This window comes from Rhinolophus sinicus, chromosome 16 (assembly GCF_057876585.1).
Source record: "Rhinolophus sinicus isolate RSI-liver-muscle chromosome 16, RSI-T2T, whole genome shotgun sequence".
In the NCBI taxonomy this organism is placed as follows: Eukaryota; Metazoa; Chordata; class Mammalia; order Chiroptera; family Rhinolophidae; genus Rhinolophus; species Rhinolophus sinicus.
This window is the reverse complement of record NC_142516.1, coordinates 147461590-147488159: the sequence shown is the minus strand read 5'-3', so window position 1 is coordinate 147488159 and position 26570 is coordinate 147461590. Positions and strand designations below refer to the sequence as shown.

At 42.3% G+C, this 26570-nt stretch overlaps 2 protein-coding genes across 2 annotated transcripts in view; one reads left to right on the top strand and one right to left on the bottom strand.

The window, feature by feature from the left end:
- PCCA (propionyl-CoA carboxylase subunit alpha) overlaps window positions 1-26570 on the top strand; it is a 358009-nt gene that overhangs the window by 330773 nt on the left and 666 nt on the right. Inside the window, exons 22-23 of the mRNA XM_019754213.3 lie at window positions 13069-13209; window positions 24099-24176. Of these exons, the coding sequence (XP_019609772.1) occupies window positions 13069-13209; window positions 24099-24176 (219 nt within the window). The remainder of the gene's footprint in view (window positions 1-13068; window positions 13210-24098; window positions 24177-26570) is intronic.
- Window positions 16605-26570, bottom strand: part of GGACT (gamma-glutamylamine cyclotransferase) — a 60565-nt gene continuing 50599 nt past the window's right edge. Inside the window, exon 3 of the transcript XR_012495477.2 lies at window positions 16605-17368. The gene's annotated coding sequence lies outside the window, so the exon portion shown is untranslated. The remainder of the gene's footprint in view (window positions 17369-26570) is intronic.

The following is a 26570-nucleotide window of genomic DNA, read 5'->3' as shown; positions in this document are numbered from 1 at the left end:
AACAACCACTGACTGTAGTTTATATACCTACACTACAGTTAAGGGGTGTACTAGTTTCCTTTGTAAATATATTTCTGATTGCAAAGTCAGAAGATGGTTTACACATCAATTTCTTAGGAGCTTGACGAGTAAATCCATCTAGGTGAGAATGATCCAGTCTAAGCTTATAGAGGGAGCCTAGTTCCTAAGCCTATGAAACAGGCCCGAGACCTGATCCATGGGAGCCTGTCCCTGGGCTGCTTCCGTGCAGGACTTACAACCCAAAGGTAAGAACTGCAGGTCACCAAATAGGTGATATTCAGTACTCCTGGTCTCTGGATTATAGATACAAGTGAAATGTTTCCTAGTTTTATTTCATGGACTACTGTGTATTATTATTTAATTGTAATAATGAAAGGCGTTTTTCAGTTTATTAGAGAGCTCTCACAAATGAGTCTATAGGGAAATGATCCTACTTCTATGACTAAAGCTCGTGATGATTGCTTTTGGCATTTCTGGTCTTCCAGACTGAAAAATCACTGAGCAGTGACAGTTTAGAAAGTGTTGTGTTCACTGCTATGAATATTAGTATTTGAGATAAATACATACTCTTATGAGACTGAAGGACAGGAGCTTCTGGGAAATTATCATGGAGTCATTGCAACCAGGCAGAGTTATCTGTTATATACAGATAACAAGTCACACTGTCGGGGTAATTATAAAAGGGGTAACAACATTGAGAAAGGAAGAGGGAAGTAGAGTACAGGATTTGTCAGTGCAGCTCTGGAAGGGGTTGCAAACCCAGGGACTAGGAGTTATGTTTACAAGTGGGCCTTACTGACGTAGAATCTGCCGGCAGTTTCTGGGTGTAGGCTGGAATCATGTCTCGTGAAGCCGAAGAATGGACACAGGGTCCAGGGAGAAGCAAAGAGTTGTAAAGGAAGATAGTTTATTAGAGGCAGGAGAAGAGGTTGCAGCTCCCGAGCGGGAGGGGGTCCCAAATGGGGGTGCCCCATGACTGCGGCAAAAGTTCTTACTTTTATACCTTCTCTTGCCTGCTTGGGGAAAGGGGCTGGAGCCTTCTAATGGAATTCATCTATAAGGTTTGTCCTGTTTGCCCATCCTGAAGAGATTAACGAAGTAACCCATTCCTATCTATCAGATCTGCTCCTTTGTCCGGCCAAAAGGGATTTGAGATAATTTATTAACCTTAAGGCGCAGTTCTCATATCTTTGTCCTGGAGTGAAAGAGACATTCCAGAACCTGGAGTTTCAGGATATGGCTGCTTTTTGTTTATTCCACCAGGGACCCCACCCCCCACCCCCTATCTACCTAACAACATGCTAAGTAATCTGTCTCATTACTGTCTGGGAGAAAGGAGCTGAACCCTGGGAAAGAGGGGCTGACAGGGCCAGTTGGGGCTGCTGGGCTATATTCTAGAGTTGTCATGGGCAGAGGCTGTGCATTATTGAGAGAGATTTGGAACCACACCAGGGTATGTGGGGATTTTCCCTCTGCTTCAGATGAGCTAAGCATGTAAAAGGAGAAATAAGTTGCCTAAGGTTCTTTCTGTCCCTCTGTCAAGGATGTTAAATGGCAAAATATCATGGATTTATCCCTTTATAAATAAGCTGTCTTTATCATTGTATTTTATCCATTGTGAAAGCATTTGTAAAAATAGATATGTCTATTTTTATAGATTTGTGTGAGTAGAAGATTTACAATACATATTATTAACATGCTTTCAGTGGAATTGAAGTAGAGAGGAGAGGTTAACTTGTTCCGTACACCTCTTTACTGTAGGACTTGTACAGAAACCCTGTAACTGTTGTCCATTCCATAAAATACATTTTAAGTTTTACAAGAGCTCTCACAGTTCACTCAGAAACTCAGTCCCCAATTCTCCTTTATAGTAAATCTCAAGTTCCTCAACTATGAATTCTCTGGACTAGTTGACTGGGAACTAACCCGGTGATTAAAGTGTTGGAACTTTCAGCCCCATCCCCAAGTTCCTGGGAGGAGAGAGGGACTGGAGGTTGACTTAACCAATCATGCCTGTATAATGAAGTGCCATAAAGAACTCGAACTGAAGAGATTTGAAGAGCTTCCCGATTGGTGAACACGTGGAGGTGCTGGGAGGTGACAGGCCTGGCGAGGTCATGGAAGCGCCACACCCCTTCCTTCATGCTTTCCCTTTGCAGCTCTTCTATCCATCTGTTCCTGAGTTGTATCCTTTTATAATAAACCAGTAAACTGTTTTCTGAGTTGCATAAACAATTCTAACCAAGTATCAAATCTGAGGCAGGGCTGTGAGAGCCTCCAATTTACAGCCGGTCAGAAGCACAGGTGACAGCCTGAACTTGGCGATTGGCATCTGACGTGGGAGGCAGTCAGTGTGGGACTGAGTCCTTAGCCTGTGGGACCTGTCACGGTCTCCAGGTACTGTCCGGACTGAATTGAATCGTAGAACACCCAGTTGGTATCCAAAGAAACTACATAGGAGAATTGCTTGGTGTGAGGAAAATGGTCACATGTTTGGTGGCCAGAGTACTCTGAGCAGAGCAGAGTATGAAAAAGGGTTTTTTTCCCTTTCACTTAATTTCTGCTCCATCCGTAGACATGTATTAATAATAACAGAAACAGTCATAGTAATGGCTATTAAATACCAACACGATATCTACTGTGTTCTGAGAATTCCTCATATAAGATGCACTTAATCCTCACAACCACCTTTTGAAATTGGCACTATTATGACCCACAACTTATAAATAAGGAATCCCAGACACAGAAAGTTTAAATAACTGCCAAGTTCCTCAGTGGAGTTAGAAGTCATAGGTGTTTAAATTTTTTTTTTTAATTAGTTTCAGGTACACAAGACAAAGTAATACTTAGATGTTTATCTTTTGAATCATTCTCCTTGCCTGCCTCCCAACCTGGGAGGGATTTTTAAAGAGAGGGGCTAAAATAAAAAAGCCTACCTCATATTGATCGCCTCCTTTGTAGGACTCATATTATTTATATTGTGTCATTCATGAATATTTTTTCTCTCTAGCCAAATGATGGTGTTTAAGATCAGGAGCTATTTTTTCCTATTGATTTTATACTCTTCTATTGCCCAGGTATGCTTGATACATGGTTTTTGAATGAACCAAGCTTTCTCCAATTCACTATGCATCTCTTCAAGTGCCTAAGGAAAGGCTGACCATAGAGTCCTGCCCTGCCTGATCTAGAAGCTCTCCTACTGTCAGAACCAACTTCCTTCCTTTGATCTTAGAGTGAGATGTGGGGTTTGCAAAATTTAATATTTGCTCCTATATGTGGAACCATAGAGCTAGAATGATAAGAATTAGAAGTTGCTAACCTCAGATGTTTTATAACATGCAATTAAACAAAATGAAATCCACCAGTGTCCGTTCTTGGACAACCAGGTGTTTGGGAAGGAGACGGGAAATGATGTTGGTGAATAGTTACTGTCAGGCACTTGCTAGTTACTTTGCAAATCTTTGTCAATTTAATCACCCCTATCATTTAATGTATGTATTATCTTGATTTTAGAAATGAAAATATTTGTTCTGAGAAGTTAGGTCTTTTGGCCGAAAGGTGACATCTGTTGGGATGTCAAACCTCAGGTTGTTTGGCTTCAAAGGCTCTTTCACTCTCCTCCGCTGCTTCCAATATGACCGGGTCCTCTCTTCCCTAGATTGACCACATGGCTTTGCAGGTCTCATTTACCTTCCAGTGCTGTATGTTCTGTATAATGTGCTATATGCAGCATCCCAGAAGTCCATTTAGTAGCTCAGGTTTCCAAACTATAAAATTGCTTGCTACATAATCCCTCGATAGTGTATCATTCCCAGTACTTGGGACCAGTGGTTGTTGGGTTGTGTAGGGAAGGAAAACGTTCTCCTCTGTCCTCTTCAGTGTCTGGAGCCTTGCAAATTAAACTGACAGAGGCAGATTAACAAGAGAAAACAACAGATTGTGTTTCATACTTACACATTGGAATTCACAAGGAAATGTGACTTAAGAAGGCAGTTGGAAGGTGGGGCTGTACACTTTTAATAAAGGGCAGTAAAATGTGGAGAAGAGGTTTAGATAAAGGAAAAGAGTTTGGGACTTCTCAGGTGGGGTGAGTGTGGGAGGGTAGCTAGGAAGTGTGTGATAGGTAAGTGTTGTTTACTAAGGTTTATTATGCAGCCAAGAGTTGTCTCTAGAGTAGTTCTCTTGGCACTGGAGTGGTTCCCCTGGTATGGGAGAAGGAGACACCTTTACAAAGGAAATTTATGCCTTGCTTTTAGGCAGGAAAGGGAGGGCGGAGTGTTGTTGAGTCCAGCTCAAAACAATCCTGATACTGAAGTGGCACGTTTTGAGGTGGCCTAGTATGATCCTCTTTAGTTGTTTTCCGCTTTGATCTTAGCCAACAATTTCCTACACAGTGTTGTTATCATCTCTCCCAGCTTTTGTTCCCTTTGTCTTATGTATTTTAGTTTCTGAATTTCTGAGCACTACAAGCCAACACCCCGGCATATTAGATTCTGAATTTCTTTAGTGAATTCATAATAGCAAAAATAGTTTATCATTTAAAAAAAGAAACATATAAAGTCAAAAGTGTTGTTGAAGAGTCCCTGGCATTGGCACCCTTCCCAGGCTTCGGGTGTGCCAAGTCGGGACGAACGGACTCACAAGGGAAGGCCAAGCTCCCGTCTTCCCAGCGTTCACTCATTCTGTGCCCTGCAGACAGCATGCCTTGAACTCGAGATGAGAAAGAACGGTTCATATAGAAGAGGAGGAAACAAAGGGCTGAGGACCATAGCAAAATGGTACACTTCCCTACCTGTGTGCTCATTTACATAATTGTGTTTTTATAACATTTCCTGTACTTTTCTGTAAGCTGATGCTGCTCTAATTATAGATTTTCAAGAGAACACTTCATTGTACCCCAAATTATATAGTGCTTTAAAAAGGTACCTTCTTACTGGTTTACCAAATACCTTATAAACTCGTAATTACATAAGACAATTCAGGATACAGAATAGAAACAGCCTGCATTGTTAACAGATGTTGGTATTGTTACCTAATTGAATACAAGGCTTTCAAAATCTGTACTATTTGTGTGTGTGTAAAAAAGAAAGAAATGACTCATTACAGTCATAATGTGTCACGGAGACTCCTGATGAAACAGAACGCACATGTTCTGTTTTGTGAGTCTTGTACAATGCATTGTCAACGGACTTGCTTTTGTGGATTCGAAAGTGCCACTTATTCCAGCAAATTACCTTTGTGGCGTATGTACCTGCTTGTTAGACAGCTTGTGGGCACCTGGGCAAAACAGAGGCTGGGCCCTTTTATCGTGGCACACCTGCGCATGGCGTCCCCACAGTGACAAGCACCGGGGAAGTGGCCCCATTAATAGACTTGCTCCTTCAGACGCCCACTGAAGGGCGTCTTCTTCCTGTGGACTGGGAGTGGGGCTGGCGTCCTGCACCGTCGCTGCTTTTCTTTGCTATCACTTTTGGGTCTGTCTTAAGACACAGCGATTTAAATTACAAGGAAGATAACCTCAGTGGAGCACAACTGAGGAAATAAATCCTCTTAAGTATTTATTGGGTTTAATGTTTAATTTTCAATTTTCAGCTCCATTGTTAAGAAAAGCTTCTTAGGATATTAGAACTGGAAAGGCCCTTGCGTTTCTGATTTAAAAAGAAAATTTTAAAAAATTGGGTTGATTTTCATATTATGGACAGACATCCCCATATTTTCCTCTCCAGGGGAAATTGTCTTTTGGGAACAAGCCGGAGATACACACAAACCCTCATTCCTTCCAATGTTAGCCGTAAGGTAGTTCTTCTCTTCTCTAAGGGAACCTTCCCTTTTTTAGCAAGTGTTTTGAAAGATGAGTTGCTGGAGTGGGCTTCATGTATTTTTGTTGTTTTGTTTTGTTGGAATTTTCTTTCCATCTCTATTTTTGTGACTCTTCCCTTGAAAACTCTCCTCCATGCGATTGTTGCTCTTCGTGGTACATTGACTGCTTCCAGCAAAGGACTGAAGTTCACGAACCAACTTAGCAGTAAAAAAATAAAAGCTTGAGTATAAATTGATTCATAAATGTAAGTGGACGAGTGTTGAAAGTGATGTATTATGTCACTGCAACGTATTGACATTATCAATTATATGTCATTAAACAGCTAAACTAGCTGAATGATTTACTTTCTGTTTAACTGCCTTTCTCAATTAAAGGGAGCAAATGCGAAGGAACTGGGACGCAATATCAGAACCCATATATTTTCTTCTGTTAACACCAACATCGCTGACATGCAAAGTGAGGGGGTGGTGTTGGTGTTTTGCTGCGGGCTGTACTGCTCTAGTTTAAATGGTCTAAACAGCGATTAATGATTGGGAGCAGGCCCATATACTGCTTCCACATCTTTTCTTCTGTGCATTTCCATTGTGTCACGTAGCAGCAAGCTTTGGAGCCATTATTTCAGGGTAGTTCACACTATTTATTTTGCTGACATTTTCTTCCATTGCAAGAGCCCTTGATGTTTCTTGATATTTTGTTTTTAAAAAAATATTATTTAGCATAATGATCTAAACGTCAAACTGTTGAATTTGCAGCAGCAATACAGGTGTTCTCATTTCTGCAGTCAGATGTATAAGGGTTATTCCCATGGTGAAAGGTAGACTGTTGCCCCCAACAAAGAAGCTCTAGACTTTCCCCCCCAAGTTTCAGTGGTGATAACTTGAACCAGACATTTTAGTTTCTTGGGACATTGTTTGATTGTCTTGCAAGTTAATATGGTATTTGTATTTCACAAGGCTGAACTATACACAGTATTTCTCAAATGTGCACTGGCAATAGACGGGTATGTTAACTGACTCTGAAGTTGAAAATTTGAGCCATTAACTAACCTGCTGTATTTGTTCTATGTGTAAAATTTTGTTATAACAGTGCTAATTACTAAGCAGCTGAATTTATGGAAAAGTGCACAGCAGTAATTTGCACCTTACTGGTGCTTTGCTGTTTAAAAAATCGTGAACACATACACAAGGTGCATGCAATTGATTTATGAACTTCCGAAGATCATGTTTCTCTATGGATTTTTAACAGTTGAATTTTATAGCATTTGGTTTCTATATTTGTGCTTCTGAGATGCTCATATTACACCGATAAGAGCTGTTGAGTGCTGAGTAGGACATTTTGAACAGGAAGAGTAGCGTTTTGCAATAAGACTGAAACTTTTAAATTACTGCATGCTTTTATTTATTACTTTTTGCTAGTTTTGGGGGTTGGAGAAGAAAAACGATCTCCTTTCTGGTTCCTTCCTATCGATGTGAAATCATGAACTGGAGTAGTCTGCTGTGTTTTGGTGATGGTGTTAAAACCGTTGCTTCAATGGCAGATGGAAATGGTTCTGTTCTGTTGGATTCACAGCCTGAATAACTGCTTCTACGTAATTAGAGTCTATAACAGACCTACACCAGCAGTTTTGTTCTTTGTTCTGTTGTGTTTTGGTCTGTAACAGCAACTTCAAGTCTTGGGAAAGAATGTATTTTTGCCCTGTAGATGGGTCAGAAACATCTGCTTCAGGTAGTATACAAGTGTTACTTATTAACCCAGGAGCCAAAAACCCAAACAGGGAGTTCTGACTATTTGAAAACTGCACATTCCCTGTTTTTATAAGTGTATATTTAGATGAATTCCACATAACTCTTATTTGGATTTCTGGCAGCCAGGAATTTTTTTTTAAATTTGTGTTTTTTAAAGGGAATGTGAAAAATTAAATTTTCTTTCCCAGTACAAGAAGTTTTTCTGTACTTTTAAGAAATCCTGCTCATAGGCAGAAAGGAAAGGTTTCAAAGGAACCTCATCTCCATATGGTTTTACTCGATAATCCTTTATCCACCGTCTTCAGCTCTCATTCCTTTGCTTTCTTGCCTGTGGCTACATTTCTATCTCTGCATCAATTAGCACAGTGATTTATACAACAAGCAAGCAGTTTAGAGGTAATGGTACACAATTAACATCTCATTCCACCATAAAGGGTATGCTAAATACCCCAGTCATTGCTTTCTCTGCCTGGAATTGAAATAAGTGTTTGTCCTAATTCATATGCTATCTGATGTGAAGTGGGCCTGCTTTGTACTGCGCTACACCATTAATCTAATTATAGATAGCTGCAAATGAAGTGCTGTCTGAGCTGGGAGATTGAAGAAAATAGCCTTTTGTCATTTAGCATGACTCTGTGAAGCAAGATCACACTTTCCAGGGCAATACTGCAAAATGGAAATCTCAATAATATTGCTGCCTGTTGCATCTTTTCTAATTACAACAGCATTGTAAACACGACTGGGCGCTGATATAAATAGAGCTGTAGATATGCTGTCATGTGGGTTGTCGGAGAAAGTCCTCCGAGTGCTGTTGGATTAAATGATGCATCCTGATTGACAGCTACCTTGAGACTGTGTAGATGGAGTTGTCACAGCATTCCGCTAACAGGCTGCTCTGGTGACTGCCGCTGCGCGAGGCTTTCACTGCTGTCTGCTCGGTTCACCTTCTTTGCCTGGGCTGTACCTCCAAAAGAAGGACAGCCACAGGCTTCAGTTCTGTATGTTTCCAGTATTGTTTCTTGGAGGTTCTTGTCGGTTTGGTTTTGTTAGTCCTGAGGTCGAAGTAGAGGGGAATGTATTTTGCCTGGCTTTGAACCCTTGTTTTGTTTTTCCTCAAGTGTTAATTGTGTGTCTCACAAAGAATTTAGGCAAGGAAGAGAAGGTTGGATTACATTTGTGATCCCACCTAAGTGTTTTACTTTACATCTAGTGTTTTTCTCTATATTTTTGACATGCTGATGTTTGTAAAGATGTTATTGTTGCAGCTAGTCATTTCTGTCCCTTTAAAAACGCTGATAGTCCCCCCAGCCCCCCCTCACGTTAGGAAAGTAGACTTTGAGGGGAGTATTTGACTATTAGGTCTCAGTGCTACATGGTGAAAATGAAGACAGCTTAATGTCAGAGATTCTTGGGTCCAGAAGGTGTAAAACTTAGAATAAGAAGAGCTCCTTGTGTTTGAAGAAATGGATTGGCCATCTCACTGAGTGAGGGCCAATGAACAGTATATGGCCAATGCTTCAGGCTGTTAAGATAATTGACGTAAAATAATTCACAGTGAAGGTTCATCTTCCAAGGTTCATCATTTACACTGACTCAATATTGACTGAGATGGCTCCAGTTGACATGAAAAAATATTATAGTTAATCAACTGTACATGTCCTCATTGTTACTGGAAGAATGATGTAGAAACGGAAACCAGAGCTATCCTACTTTCAGAGGAACAAAGCTAGAGGCTTGGGAATCACAACTGAGAAATGTATGTAAAGCAAACCAGAAGTACTCAGCTTGCAAGGAGCCCAGAGACCCCTGAATCATACAAACCCATGAGCATGTGGGGTGTGTTAAATCGCTGGTGAATCTGAAGGCCTTTGAAAGAAGCATGTGGGTTTAAATTCCATAAAGAGATCCATGCACTGAACTCAAACAGACACCAGCAAGATGGTGTTTCTTGTGAGCCTCTGAGAGGAGTGCATCCGAAGTGAGGGTGGCTCCACCCTCTGGGGAGGCGGGAGCTGTGTGTGTTTACAGCACAGGTGATGTGTCCATTTGCGGGATGTTTCTGTTAACTAAGTCTGGTTCAAAAGCATCTATTGCTCCGAAACCATGACTGGCTCCCTCCTCTCTGAGCAACCACGGTGCTCTGCTCCCACCTGTATGTCTTGCGTCAGGTTCCATGTTAAGAGCTGTATGTTAACTGTTAAAACAGTTCCATGTGTTCTTTTTAATTGTCCATCTCTTGTAACTTTTCTTCCTAAGCCTTTCGTGTCTTGTATGATTCCCTTTTCTTTCTTTCTTTTGAATTTTTTTGGGGAGAGATTTTCTTGCTAGACATGGTTTTACATTGCAGACACCATAAAATCAATTTGCTTAGAGATGTGGGCGGGGTCATTTTACCATAATTAGATGGTTAGATAACACCTCCTTCCCTCCCGTTATTGTCTACATGGATTGAGGAGCATAGCCAGGCTCAGCCCACAGAGAGCACCTGTTCTACTTACACAGTGAGGTGTGTTTTTCAAGAACTTATTAATTTGACTGTGGTTTGGAGAGCACTTCCCTAAACCCACAGAGTGAGGTTCCATTTACTGACGACTCACAGCTACTGGAGCAACACGCAGCTTCTAATCCCTCAAGCAGACGTCTTGCATGACCTTGCAGGGTGAGGACCTTCTGGCTCCTTCTAGGACTGTACTTCCCTGTCCTGTCAACTAGCCTTTGAAATCTGGAACTCCCACCACCAAAACATCAAGTTCGTGGTTTGTCTGCTTGAAAACAATAACAACAGCTTAAAATCAACACTCTCCAGGGAAGTTTTACAGAACCCATTAGGAATATTTAAATGCCTAGCATAAAACCAAACTCTGCACGCGGCATAGGGCATTTTCCTGAAATCTCTCAACTAGTTGGCTGCTCTGCCCGTGCCCCCTAAGAATTCAGAGAAAACAATAAATAGCAGTTTTGATCATAAGCTTTGAAAGCCCTGGTGTACATTCTTAAATGACTTCTTTTCTGGGGCATCAAAAAGCTTTTACGGTTCTCACCAGGCAATTCATTCTGATGGGCCCATATGCTGCACTCCGTTTCGATCCCATCCTGGCAAGCGCCCCCGTGTACGCTGCACGGGCGGGCGAGCCAAGAGGTTGTTTTAAGAAGGCGTGTTTGTGTGGGCACGCTGAAGGGGTCAGGACAACATCAAAGGTAACCTTAAAAAGAGAACCCTCTTGCTGCCTCCTCTTTTTATATTCAGAAAGGTCATTTCTAAGCCAACTACTTGCAACAAGGCGTCTCCTGAGGCATTTACCCCGTTGTTATTTTTCGCTTGTGATTACAATAAGTCGCTTATCCCCCAAACAGATTTAAGAACAATAAACAAATACAAAAGGAAAAGGAACATCTCATCAATAACAAAGACTGCATCTAAAGGCATTGAGTTTTGTGACTCTTTTACATCTCTTTCCAAGCAAAGCAGGAGTCCTACAGGGAAAGGAATCCAAAAGATATGAACATTAAAAAAATAGTAAAAGGATCCAGTTTTAGTCAGGATCTTGTCATTTCTGGGGAGAAATGGAGCTTATGACAATCTTCGTGCTTTATTTATATTAAGGCTTGTTTGTGATATAGTTAAAATTAGTTTTTAAGGGTATCTGTCCGCTGTGGTGAAACGTGATAAATTATATTATCCTCAGTGTAGAAAGCTACTTCCCCTGAATTTGGAGTTCACATTTTGAAGTCAAATTGTGCAAAAAAAATAAAATAAAAAAAGATCTGTATGCTACACTGAAAACTAGACAGCTGGGCCCAATGCTGATCACTCACGGAAAAGAAGCCGCTCAGGGCGACGCCAGCTAGAAAAGTAACTTTCCTATTGACTCTGATGCTTCTAGTGGGGTTGGGTTTTCTAAGACACGCAGATCACAGATACTAAAACTGTGCAATTTCATACAATTATATTCTCCCTCTCTCTATCCCCCCCCCCCCCCGCCAATAGATTTAATGAAGGACTTTGAGGTACAATTCCTTGTTGATAAATAGTCCCTCTGCCCAGGATGTTATTAGACTGACAGCAGAATGCACTCTCCTTGCTTTTCCCCCTTGCCACTTATGACTCAGATGCATTTTAATAGGAGCAAAAAGCTTTTATTTGCACTGTAATTTCACTTAAGGATCATATCCTTCAAAAACTGGCAGACACTTGTATGTCTGGATTGCAAAACACACACTCAGGAGTAAAGAAACGTGCAGAAGACATTATTATTCAACCTGTCACAGCATTGTAAATCTGCTCTGAACTTAGGCCATCAAAGCTCTTCCTTGGGGCCCTCCCCACCCCTTTTTAAATAGGCCCTGTAAGGAGCACACTTAGAGATTTCTACTGTCCCTGTACTGAATTAAAGGATGAATGCTATTTTTCTCCTGTGTCTCTGCCATCCTGGTGCCCACAGGAGGCTTTGAGTTACAGCAGCTTTTTTGAACAAAATGGAGGTGCCTTGATGCTGCGTCTGTCTACCCAAGGGAAATGTGATCTGGTAGGAATCCAAAAATCTTCAGGTGGTCGTTCATACTTCACCAACTAACACTTCCTCAAACTATTTTATCTCGTTTCTGTTTGGATAGACCAAACTGAGGCTCATATGTTTATTCACAGAGATCTAGCATTTTTTTCCTGCTGGACAGAAATTCTCTATTAGAAATGTTCTGTTTGACCTGCCTTTAGTGTGCCCCTAATTGTCTGAGAGCCACCTACAGACGGGGCCGTTAAAATGCTTAGCTGTGCAATTGTTTTCTTGCAGCGGTTTTAAACTCTGGATATTATTGTTCATTGATACAGAAGATAGTCTCATTATATTTCATCTGTATCTACCCTAACCATCTTGTTACAGAAGACTATGTAATTCTGTACCTAAAAAGAAAAGCTAACATTTTCAATCGTGAATATAACATTTCATATCACAGGAAAAAATTTGTATTTTAAGTATTATTTTGCACAAAATGAACACTGACATCCTTTGTCTTAACTTATTGATACGTAGTACAGCAGCTCTCTTGGGAGTGGGAAATTAGAGACAGCAGTCTGCTGCCATCTACTGGTGTGTTTTCACAGTCACCCCCTTTTTCCGTTTGGCTGACCCAGCTCATGGAACTTGCGTTAATTGGAATAAGTTTGTAAGTGGTGAAGGGAATACAAGGAAAATTCTCACTGTTTTCTTTACCAAGTTTTCAGATGTTTTTGTTCATGATACAGGATAATGACTATTTATCACTAATTAATTACTGGAGGAGTTCTTTCAAGAAATTTCTTGAATAACTGGCTCATAACATATGCCAGACACAGACTAACATATTTTGGTTTTTGTACTATTAAAAACCATGTGACTTCAAAGGTGTTATAAATTTAAACGCTAAAAGCTGAGTCTGAATGAATGCTACTTTTGAGGAAAAGTTCGTCACTGAAACCCTTTTATGTTTTTTTTTTTCTTTAAGTACAAGGTGCATATCTTAACCAAACTTGCCGCAGAATTGAGCGAATTTATGCTGGAAAAAGTGGTTGAGGACACAAGCAGTATCCTTCGCTCCCCGATGCCTGGCATGGTGGTGGCCTTATCTGTCAAGCCTGGGGACATGGTAAGGAGAGTGCCTGTTGGGGGTGGGGGGAAACCGAAGCGTGGTCATGTCCTGTGCAGTTCTTTCTTGAGTCATACTACCTCTACCAAACAGCGAAATAGCTTTTGTGCATTCTTGGTCTGTTGCACATTTGATTTCGGTTAGTAACAATATCTGAGTGCCTCTCCCCTCAAATGATCTGGAACTGGAGCAGAAATAAGGCCGGATTCACTCTGTTATTTGGCAAATTTAGAGTTTCAAGAAGTATTTTATTTAAAATTTTGATTTACTCTCTACTTCTCTGTGCTTGAAGAACTCAAGCTAAAAAGTAACCTTCCGATGTGGAACTTTCTGCATGATTTTTGAAAGAAATGGGAAAGGAACTAAGGAAAGTTAATTCTGTAATCTGTGTGGTACAGAGCACTTCTGTAGCTTGATAAATAAAATTTAGGATCACAGTTCAAAGGTTTTTATCTTGACCCTGTGACATTAAGGTACAAATCAAAGTTATATTAGTATTTCCATGCATGTTCAGTCTAAAGATAATATGCTGTGGATAAATTGGTAGGATACGTGCATTTTCTTAGAGCACTGTTAGAAATCTCTATTGATTAGCAACAAAAGTAAAAAGAAAATAATTAAAGATATAAACAGAAGATTTCTAGGGGCACTTAAGTACTTGCATTTTTATTTATGTACCAGAAAACAACACCCAAACATGATAATCCTTAGTGAATGATATGGTAATTCCATTTTTATCTCACCTAGGTCATAGGAGTTTATATATTTTCCTGTAAAAATTATATTAACATTGCCTCTGTATTTCTTTATTAACATAAAGTTGAGGAAAAACTCATGAAGTTGGCATTAGCTTCTAGAAAAGTATTTACAATAAATGAATAGTAAGAAAAATGATCCTTTTCAGTTGTTTGAATGATTAGCCCTGAAATTGACATATGATGTATGTGTTGAATATAGGGGAGGGGTTCGCCTTGTATTTCTTAATTCTAAAGATTAGGGTCATAAGACGATACACAGAGCATGCCAAAAAAATCTGTACACATTTTCTAAGAAAGGGAAAAAACTATTAAAATTGTAATACTCAATATACACCAATAACAAAAGATGAATACAAGTCACGTTTGACTTCTGCAATTACAAGAGGTGCTCAAAGTGGTTACCATCAGCGTCCAGATACTTCTGATTACGGCGAACTACTGCTTGAGCAACGTTGACCAAAGTGTCCACTTGTATACATTTTATTGGCACCCCCGGTATCTATATAGCTCCTTGGCCTTGACAGTAAGCACACATCCACTCACATACTACATTATCAGAGCAGTCAGTGGAATCTTCTAGTGACTAGAAGTGTAGGTTGGTAACCAGTGCGAGGGATTTATTTTTTTTGTTTTTTCATTTTCCATCTTAAGGTTTGTCTGGAAGCCACATAGGTTGTATACTGCCATTCTGAGCTTGTCAGTCCTAGTTATGTGGGTTTAATTATAAAATCACATGTGTGCTTTAGAAAAAAACGTGTTTAACTGCAATCCTTACTTTTCCAGCACCTGAGTGAGAATCTGAGCGGAGGGAGGAAGGGAGGGAGAGAGGGAAGGAAGGAGCAGAGGCTTCAGACTGCAGTCTTGCTGCCCCATTGACACCAGCCCCCCAGGGCAGAGAACAGGGAGCACGCAGCCTTCTGCTTTCCCCTCGTCTAGTTTCTCCAGATACTGCGTAGAAGGGTTTAGCCTTCATGCTTTCCATTTCCTGGTTACTAATTTAATGTGGGAAAGCAGGGCACTTAGTAAAATGGAACAATGTGGTGTCAGTCCTTGGTTCATTGGGGTAGCTCAGATATTGAAAGCCGCCATCAGTAATTAAATGTGGGTATTCAAGAATGGTTTAATTTGAGAACTGACTGGGCCTCTATTTTATGTATTCCTTTAAAGTCAGAGTACATGATTGGGTGGGGTGCCCTAGGGACAGCACCTCATCCCTGCGGCCTTCACCTCACTTACAAATGCTCTGCTCAGCATGCCTGTGCCTAGGCTGGCCCGGGAGGGCACGGGCTTGCTTTGATTCCTCTTTCCAGCTTCCAGCACCGCTTCTGGTCCTTGCAGAACTTCCTTTTATAGTCTGTGTCATTGTGTTTTGATAAAACTGTTTTCTCTTATTATTTGTGAAAAATGTCCCAAACCGCTAATACCTAAACCAAATGCAGGGTGAGACGCGGAATCGTCGGCTCTTATAACAACTTGTATCGTTATATCTGCCTTGTGTAATTAAAACACGAGAAACTTTCCTTGGACCAAAGGCATGGCACTTAGTTGAGGCCGTTATAAGAAAATAATGCTTGTAACTTTTAAGTTTTGCGGTTTAAAATTATTTTAACACTGCAGGGCATGTTGTGGTGCTCTCAGCAATAACAATAGCTGAGCCAAGGTTCCACTTTTATCAGTAGGAAGAGAATGGAATCAATCATTCTGTATTTTCAAGCAAAACAAGCACCTAAAAAACAACTAAGGAACTACAAGTATTCTATTTTTCTTTGAAATGTTATTTTTTATAGTTTAAATTCCAGTTATCTGTAATTTTTATATTTAGCTGAGTAAAACTTGACGGATCTTAGAAGGGTGGGCCTGGCAATAATGTGTCACAAAAGTGTCACATAAATAATAACAAATCTGTTTTGTGACATAAACAATTTTAACTGAGTTAAAACCTCAGGACAAAATAATCTGGGTGGCGTTTTAAAAGTAATAAATGCACTCAGAGAGCTTACTGGGGAAAGGTCTTCGCCTCTCTCATCACAGAAACTGGATTTTACGCTAAGTGCTTAGTTCGTGTTCACACAGCAAAAATCCCTAATACTTTTCAGTGTCTATTACATCTTATTTAACATTAAATGTGGTGATAAACTCGGTTTTCTAATGATTATATAATAGCCTTTTGAATATGTGTGGGGGGGGATTCTCGTTCATAAACAATAGAATGCAAACAAGAAACAAAGTAGAACTACATTATGAACATCTAGAGTCACAGATTTTCTTCAGAAAACAATTGATAAAATAACTTTTATATGCCTTCTGAAAATATTCTTAATGACTGATTTTCATTTCATTTCGAAAAACACCCATTTTTCTGTACATTGAGTACTGTCATAAACTGGGCACACTTCCATAATCAAAGTTAGCGTTTTTATAACTTGTTTGAATTATTAAAACTTCTGTGCATTACACTTACAGCTACTGAATTTGTTACACAATATTCATTTGACTTTGAAGTATAAAATAAAGTCATTATGAGCGCATTTTTTTTGTTGGCCTTTTGATATCAGAAACAAAACAAAAAATACAAATAAAGATGAGGCAACCCAATGGGGTATTTTGATACTGCATTTAATTGAGATTCTTTCTAGTTATGTTGAGATTCTGCAGTCATCGCAGATTTACATCAGAAATATTCATCTTATTTAATATATCAAAAATTAAGTGAGACGTGAACCGGGAGCAGGCTGTATACCATTTACATTTCTTTCTTTCTTAATTATTACTTTGTGACTTATTATATTGTGAAAGCAGGTGAAATAATAGATTAACATTAAGTACCTGTTGGTGGTTTTTCTTGCCATTTAGTCTGTCAAGCATTAGTAAGACAGACTGGAGTATTTTTGTGGGGCCAAGAGGAGAACTGACCTTAGCAGCAGGTAACTAGGTGTTTGGGACTGTTGTCAGACCAAAAAAAAAAAAGAAGTATACTATAAAATGCACCAGTGCAAACATAAAATTTGGGATCAGTAATAGGAGTACAAGCCAGTTTTTGCCCTGATGTTTTTCTGCTCCCTGCGTGTATGAGCCTCTCCAGGGAGATGGATGGCCACTGCTCACCAGACACAGGTGCCCTGTTTCAGCCCATGATAGCACTCCTCCCCTCAAGACCATTGGTAATTGAGCTTAGAGATGATCTTGGAGAAACCTCAAATAAATTTGGTGAGAGGCCTTTATTTTTCATTTCTTGAAGAAGCAGGATTTGAAACCGCTTTGCATTTCGGTATTCCAGGCGAGCGTGGTTGGATGGGGCCTCCTGACGTGCGTATCTGGCAGTGACTCGTATCAGTAACAGCATCTTTCCCTGGCAGAGGACCTGGCCTGGCTGTTTGATGGATTTTCCAGTTTCTGGATACCTTGATTTACAATCATAAAATAATTGCAATAATTAAATTTACATATTTTATAGCAGTGGTTATTCAAGCAGTTTACTTGACAAGATGCCAGTTTTTCATCCAAACCTCAGATTGTATTCCACAGCATGTATAAATAGATTCATGCATTTATTAGTAGTTTTAAACTTTAAATTATGAAATACTACAACATACAGAAAGTTATGGAGATAAGGACAAGTACTCATATGCTCTCTGCTCACCTTTCCCACAGCTGCTTCCCATTTTATTTAACAATAAAACACTGCTTGTACAGTGAACTCACCCTGGGGCCTCTCCCCAAATTCTTGTCCTGCCTTCTTCAGATGTCAAGGCAGTCCCAAATTTGGCCTTTTTATATTTTCCAGGTAACATTCACTTTTAAACATTAGGGGTCATTTTTGTTGGTGGTAACAATTTGGGAAGTTTTACAATTTAACTTGATAATTATCAATATAAGAGAAGATATTTTTATAGATCAATCAATAAATATTCTTCTAGGCGAGTCTTCTACAAATTTGGCATTTGATTTTATTGTTCAAGGAATGATCTACTTGGGATAATAGGGTATAGGGGATGCTATCCTTGTTTAAAATAGTTTTGAAGACAACAGTTCTCAACCTTACCAAGATTCAAAACATTTTTTGTCACCCTTTTGCAAAAGAAAAAGAAAACCATTCACTGACTCCTTCAAAAGAGGGTATCTCACAAAGGTAGAGAATCTAGACTGATTTTGTAAAGATATTATAAATGACATCAATTTTAACTAGTTCTCTTTGTAACTAAAGGCTTTGGCTCCGTTTTACGCATAAGTTAACTTAGAGGGCAGCAGGGTGTAATGTTTTTCTTCATTTTAAGGAATTTTAAGAAAAACTGGACTCGTTTTATATGGGTCACAGCTCTGTCTTCTTTCCCCAGCCTCTCAGCGCCCTGCTTCAAGACCCACTGCACAACTCCAGGGGGGCAGCTCCAGGAGAGGGGCAGGGGTGAGCGTGGGCAGACGTGCGGACCCCACGTCCCCCAGAGCCAGCTCCTTGGTCTTGTATGTTACCTCGTGAGTGAAGCAGCTGGTTCACAACCCCATTAAAGGACGCCTTAGACTGGAGATAAGGGTTTGGCGGCATTTCTGTCACCTGCTTTCTCTTTGTAATTTGATGATGGTTCCTTCCGTCATTGCTTAAATACGGCACGACCTCCCGGGGTGTCTTCTCCCTCCCTCATTACATGAAGATGTTGGGATGTGAATGCACACTTCTTCTTTAGAAAATATCAGGGGATATTTATAAACCAGCCTATCTTACCAACTCAGAAAGAGGAAGTTGCTATAATCAGATTCTAGCAGTGCCTTTTAACCAAATCTGAGATGCCTTTTTCTTATGGCTGTTAACTGCGTCTGTCTTCAGATCTAAGGGCTTTAAAATGCATTGCATTCAGGCACCTGTGTTCTAAGTAGAACAGCCTTTAAAAATGTAATTGAAGGATTTTCACTTTTGTGGAGTCGTCAGCAGGATTGATATTGATCCACGCTTTCGGGTGGCCCGGTGCAGCAGAAGGGGAGACTGCAGCGGGCCGGTAAGCCCTCCGAGCCTTCTGTCTAATTTGGCAGAAAAATACAGAATGTAGGACAACAAAAGAAGGCTTCTTTTTCCATAAAAATTCTTCCTCCCACACACCCCTCTTCCCCAAAAAGGGGACTTAATTTTTCAGCTGCACGCAGTGATTTGGTGCTCACTCTTGCATTGAAACAGTTGCTGTCTGAACAGGCAGGAAACAGTTTTCTTTTAATTGCTGAAATCATTCGGAAGTGCTTCACGCCCTGCTCCTATACAGCAGATGCTGTGCATTAATTGGCCTGCGTAGAAGTGACCCAGGGTTCCTTGCAGCGGGCCCAATTTTAGGCAGAGGGTTTAAATAGCTTATTTATTATTTTGTATAATCTGGCGTACATTATGTGCTCCTGCACGTGCCGTATTTCATGGTCTGCAGTTTCTAATGTCATGTGGGTTTCAAAACCTGTGTTTCTCTGGTAATGTACTAGCAGCAGGTAAGCTGAAAATACCATCCATCAGGAGCTAATTTTTTATCCAGATACTCCAATGACTGATGAACCTGTCTTTTGTATGAATGTTTAGCACAGTAGAAAGCCATATGCCACTGGCACAGTTTCCTATGCATTCTTTACCGTTGCTAGAGAGTAGGCTTACGGGGGGGAAAAACCCTCCATGCCATTTCTGTCCTCTTGCCTATATTTAAAGGATAACACCTTTAAAACAGCGCAGGTTTCGGATGACAGAAGCGGGTAGGCGCCGCCTTAAAGGAAATCTGACTCCCCAAATCATTTTCTTTATCAGAAATATGACTGCACACTCTTAATAGGGAACCTTGTTTTGTTACTCCCCGTCTGTTCAAAACAGACCTTAGCCCATTAGAAGGGCCTCCCTTGTGTGGGAAGACCACAGCTGTTACTGTAAATCTCATCCCGTCACTGTATCACCCCCATTTTGTGGCTCTGAAGGATGAAATTGAGAAATGGAATACTGTGCAGTCATCCTTTACATCTCCAATTTTAGGCCTTTGCCATCATTTTCATGCTTTTATTCCAAATCAAATAACATTAGTGAGCTACACCACCTTCTGATGAGTATCTGGTACTGAGCACAGCTTTCGGGTCTGTACTTCTGGGGGCTTCCTTTTATGTTTGGTGGAGCTCTTCCCTCCTCCTTTCTGTACTTTCTCTTCCTTTGAGCTTTCTCCCTGTGTTTGCAATCTGAATGATACAAGTTGCCAAATGTGTCCCAGTGTTAGCATGTTTTCCAAGAGCGACATGTGCAGGAGAAGGTTCTGTGTCTTTTAATCTTTGGGGAAGGAGTGGAGTGAACTTGGTAGAAGGATATTGGGAGCTTTAATCAGAAATAAGAAGTGTTTTAAATCATTAGCACAACAAAGCATACTATAAGCTTGAAGATAAAAGTCTCTGGGGAAAGAGTCCTCTGAAAATAAATGGAACTTGATAGATTTCCATATCATTTATAACTTCCCTTAATTACACTTGGAAGACTTGCCAGTAAAACTGGAAAATTGGCAGCCTATATCCATTAGAGTCATTTTGCCCACCATGGCAAGCAGCTGGCTTTACTGGATTTTATTTCCCATCACTCACAATTAATCATCAGCTGGAGATGTCTGAAAGTCTTCGGCACGGAGCGGTGCCGGTGACATTCAGGCCTCCTAAACGTGCTAAAATCTGCTGAGTAAATGGGCCGAGTCTTCCCTCCAGCTTCCTCATTTTAGGGCAAGGCAGGCACCAGCTTAATGAGTGCGCTCTGATAATCGGATGCGAATGTGAACCCTGACCCTGGTCGAAGGAGGGCATGCAATCAGCCGGATGAAAGATAGAGGATTCAGGCCTCCAAACTACACCAACTGGACACGGAGCTGAGAATTGCATCAGGCTGACGAGGTTTATCAGAAAGACTTGTGAGGCTTGTGACCATTTTGTAAGCTGAACGTTGGAGACCTCCTGTCACAATCATTAAGTCTTTATCAGAGGAGTCACAAGTGTTAGAGAAGTGTACGTGCACAAACCCTTCAGTGGCAGTGCCCTCACCTGTGAGCTGAGGGAAACTGAACTTAGGCACCCTGTGTGCTCGCTCACTCAATGCTTATGCTTTCCGAGCACACAGGGAGATCCGGGAGGCGCTGCCACTAGCTCCCCAAGCTCCAGGAGGAGAGGGGAGCCGGCACCCCTGGGACACGGAGGCTTCCAAACGGTTGCGGTGAGAGGCCTGTGTAGTGCCATCTCAGTATTGTTGGAACTGGAGCCCACGTGGGGCCCAGCCGGCCGGTGGGCCCCCCGCCCCAGTTACAGCCCCGTCTGCATTCGTTGCTGGATGGTTTGTATCATACTGACTTCTTTGACTTGGATTTTTGAGGGATGAAATAACTTGAGTTTAGATCAAGTTCATGTGTGTATACATGTGTGCTTGGGTACGTATAAAATGATTCTATTGACCAAAACATCTCTCTCTATTTTGTGGGGTGAAGGAACAACTTCCAAGAGTTCTTTCTCTTTTAGGGACGAATGAGTGTAAACAATACAAAACAGATTGCTATAAGTGAACAGAGAGAAAGAACTGATTAAATTTTCATTCACAGCTAAATAATAGAACCAGCAGACACATGGAAAGGAACTAGGGAGAGAAAACAGGAATGAAAAGGAAGAGGGAGCTGCGAGGATGGAATCCTGCCATTCAGTGCCGTGCTGTGGGTCTGGCAGACGGGCGGTCACTTCAAATCCAGAGGCACTTTCTTTGAAGTCCTTTTAATCAAATTGCCAGAGTCACACAATCAGAGAGAAGGGAGCATTGTAACTTTGGGACTTTCCCACCTCTCCAAATTATCTTTGGCTAAATCAGAGGTTTTGTTCTTCTGCTTAATGATTGGGGACCTATCACTTGCAGTCCCTATATATTACCCATTTACAAATCACACGCTACAAGCACACAGAGCCAGCCACGGAAAATGGTCAGTGGGCAGCGACAGCGGGCCCCACAGGCTCCGGCAGACCCTGGTCTAACCTCCAGTGTGGCTGGCCCGAGCCCAGCCATCCTTCCACGTGCTTCCTACACTGTCAGGTTGGCCCATGTTCTCTAGCGTGACCATTGGAAAGCTTCTGGTTCATTGCTTTTTCATATTTGCATTAACTGTGAATTCACTTACTTGAAGCTCCCATGAAGAAGCAGTGAGGGGCGCTCTGGTCAGCAGATGCCGAGCAGTGAAGTGGGCTGAGCCCCTGCAAAGGGGCAAGGTGGTGCCCACCTATGAGAATCCCATGGGGCTGAGTGCGGGGAGATGAGGGCTCTGAGCAAGCCGGGCTCTCAGACCCCGCAGAGGAAGCCTGGCTGGGTGGAGGGTGGGAGCAGGCACACACGGGCCCCATGGTCGGCACTCATCCATCTGTGAAGGAAAAGAGCTACCAGAGCCCTGAGGTGGAGAGCTGACTACTAATTGTTAGGTGGAATTTCCATTGTTGGATTTCAGATCCATTTCCCAGAAAGTCATGCTGGTCCTGTTGCCAGAATGCCCAGTCCGTGGGCTGAGATGCAGTTTCCTGAGGCCAGCTCTGGACCCTCAGCCTCTAGGTCCACCAGGGTTTTGCATGTGGAGCTAAATGGCAGGTGCTACTCTGGGGAACTTGCCCTTCTCCCATCTTGTCTGGTCCCTGCCTGCCACTGGAAAGAGAAACAAGAAGGCTCTGAAATACCAACTCGAGGGAGTAACTGTTCTGACACCGGACACCCGCATTGTTTTTGAGCTGCCCTCATTTCTCTCCCTCTGCATGTTGAAGAACAGCAAGTTTTGAAGAACAGCCCTTGTGAGTTGACTCTTCACTCTCCATGGAATGCAGATGCCAGGTGAAAACGAATCAAAAAGGGCAGCAAGCACAGTGCTTCAAGCCCAGCTCTCCAGCAGTCTCCTCCGTGCCAGCTCCGAAGCTTTGGCATCTCCTCTCTTCCTATGTTTCTGTGCCAGGAGAAAGCAGCCCACCACCTGATCACGGAGGAAAGGAATGCATAGGGCTCAGGCAGTCCCACTGCCAGCAAGACAGCTTGTGCCCCGCGGGGGGTCGGGAGGGGGGCTTGGAGATCATCTGGGGATTTCAGGAAAGAACATTCTCCAGGCGCTTGTGCGACACTGGACGAGCACAGCCACAGTGGGGTGAGTGTCCAGGAGCCCCACACTAGATGCCCACCAGCACCCCAGATAGCCGCTGGTTACTCTGGGAAATTCAACTCTCCCTTATCAAAGACTGGGAGACTTTTTCACAAAGAGAAGAGGAAAAATCACCCCAGCTCCTTGGTGCTTACCCATCAAGGGCAGAGAAAAGAGAATAAACAGAACAGGTTTTAGTCACAGCTGACTCCTGGGTGGAAGCCCCAGGTTTAGCCCCAGGGGTTTTTACCCAGCTCCGCATCAGAACATGAAGCTTGAGCCCATGCCCGCGGGTATCCGTGCAAGGAACGGGCACAGCTCCCGATAGCATCCCCTGCACTGGAAGATGCTTTCTGGGAGCCCCCTCGCTGTTGGTATTTGGCATGTCTTGAAAAGGTTGGGACAGTGGTCCCCGGGGCCCGGATGTTTGGTTGTTTCCAGCTCCCCAGAGCTGTAGATAGAAACTCTACGTTTTGGTAACAGCTTTACGAGATAAAAATTCACATACAATTAAAAGTCTGCACTTCAGTGGTTTCAGCCTATTCACAGAGTAATGCAGCCACCACCACAGTCAATCTTGGAACATTTTCTTCACCCTAAAGGAAACTGTGTACCCATCAGCAATCACTCCCCTTCTTCCCTCAGCCCCTGGAAACCACAAACCTTTGTGAGTGTAGAGATTTGCCAATTCATTTCATACAAATGGAAACTTGTGGCAAAGGCAGATTCAGAGATTCACAGGGGAGGCCCCACAACCCGCAACCCCCGATCCTCCAATATCAGGGATTTTTTTCTGATGAGACTTAGTGACAGCAGAGGGGATGGCCTTTCTCTGCTGTCCCTCAAAGATGAACTTGGAATATGAAGTATTTATTAAAGGTTGTTGCTGCTGTTTGGATCAAATTTCTGCATGTTTGACAAAGAATCTCTTCATGGCTTCACTCTTGAGCATTGTCGCAAAATTAGAATGCTTGTAAAACTTCTGCCCATTTTTATTTTCCAGGTATCAGAAGGTCAGGAAATTTGTGTAATCGAAGCCATGAAAATGCAGAACAGTATGACAGCGGGGAAAACCGGCAAGGTATGTCCCCAAGTTCTCGCCAGCCCACGCCGAATCTGTGACAGGAAGCAGAACTTCCACTTTTGAATCTTGGGTGGTTAGGCCTGAAAGGGACCCTAGAGGTGATCCCTTCCCACCTGTCCCTCCTGCAGACGAGGACACAAGATTGGGAGCTCATTTCACCCTGTAATGCTGCGTCCCTGCCTCCTGGAGAGAAGGCCTTGCAGGAGTGGATGATGTTCAGGTAGCCAGAGAACAATTGTTCTTCACCCTAATGTCTTTCAAATTAAAGGGTCTTTCATTTTTAATGTTTACATCTGTCTTAGAGGCACTTAGTTATCTGAGACTTAGGTGACACAGCAGGAAATGGTTTTAGAGATTGCAAAAATTAATGTAACTCTTCAAGATAATTTCTCCACAAAGAGAACAATTCAATTTTAGATCAGGAGGAGCTGAAAGCCCCCTGTACACATCTGGGACTTAACGATTTAGGGAGAAAAGAGGAAAAGATGTATTAGTACTAAAATTTACTAAAATTTCTTCAATGTATTTTCTCCTTGAAGAAAATAGCAAAGTCATTTAAAACAGTAGCTTCACTATTCATTCTGTGACTAAAGACACCATTCACAATAGAATGATCCTTTTCTAAAGGACGATTTGATAAGTGTGGAGTGAAGTGGGGTGAGGACAGTGGCATAGGCTGACGTCATGCGCTGTGAACACCTGGAAAGTGAGATCATACCTTGGGGACATTGGGTGCCCTGGCAGAGAGGTATTGTCAGCTCATAATGTAGTTTGCATCAGAGAGACACAGGCTCCGTCTGTCACCCCAAACCAAAATGAAATTGATGTTCAGAAAACAGGCCAAGTGGGACGCTCCGTCTGGTCCCAGCTGGGAGTGGGGAGGCCCAGCGCATGGCCGGTGGGCTTTGATCTGCCTGGCTGGCCAGGCTGGAAGACGGCTGTGACCAGTCTTCGTGGGGTTTGGGGAGGAGAATGATACGATTTGCGGATTTTTAAGAATCATGCTTTCTACGTCTGATTACTTTTTAAAAAGTAAACAAAAAAATATTGGTTTCTACCCTTGTAAAAATTGTTATATTTGTTAGGATTATTTAACATTGGTGCTATATCAGCATCATGAAATTTCCATCCATGATGAGAACTTGGTCTCATTTTGGGGCTGCAGAATATACATCAGATGTGAGCCAGGGGCCCGTGTTGCTAGATTGAGGTACTAACACAAAAATGAATTTGGGGGGTGACCGGTTAGCTCAGTTGGTTAGAGCGTGGTGCTGGTAACACCAAGTTGCCGATTTGATCCCCACATGGGCCACTGTGAGCTGCACCCTCCTTTCAAAGAATAAAAAAAAAAAAAGAACTTGGTCATAGCTCCCTAAAGGAGCAGAGGGCCCATGTCTGTCAGTGTGATTTATGTCCTCGTGGCCTGGGTCTGTCTCATGGTGAAGGCTTAGCTGCTCCCTGGTCATCAGGAGCCCAGAGCTGCTTTCAGGGTGTTGATGGGCTCCGGGAGAATTTGCACTGTGGCCTGACCTAGTAGCTGGAGTCCTTCCTGCCTGTACCATTTCCTCCTACCCCCCAGCAGGGCACACCGGGAGTGGCCAGAGCCCTAGCCCAGAGGAGCGGGCCCTGGGGAGCCAAGGGGGCTGGCAGTTCTTACCTGGAAGGACCGGATTTTCCTCCCAGACAAAAGGCACACAAGGGAAGCAGATCCTCCGCTCTAGTAACTGCAGTACCATGAAAACTATATCCTACACAAATATTGGGCTTCAGACCATGAAAAGCAGCCACTTCAGTGCACATAGCACCTGATGAACAAGGCCTGGGAAGTAGCCATGGCACAGCCTGAAAGAGCCTGGGCTGGAATCCAAGGGAAGAAGGCCCTCGTGCCCTCTGGCTCATAGCGGCCAGGGCACAGAACCCAAGTCGCCGGCACTGTTCCCAATCACCACCTACTAGTTTTAACCCATTGTTCATTTTGACTCCCACGCAGTCAAAGAAGTCCAATGGCTGTCTCTTCCCTACTCCAAACCCCTGCCTGCTCATTTTAAATCTGAACACAATTTGGGAAGCAAAACGTGACTAAAACTGGGAGGAATGAGTAGGCTGACGGCACAGTAGCAAGGTGGCAGGAGCTCAGTGCCTGTTCTACATCCCGCCACAAAGTACGGTCCGTGCAGCCGCCCGTCTTCTGAGGATTTCATTTCCCTTCAGAAGGACGTTTACATCAGGCTAGAGAGTTTTTCTGTTAATTAGTACCTGGGTTGACGCTTGTGTAATTGTTTTGTTTTTAAAACTAAACTACACCATGAACTCTCATAATATTTGTACAGCCTGGAACTGTGGCGAGACTGGGAGGGCTGGGCATTCAAGAGCTTATCCAGCATCAACACT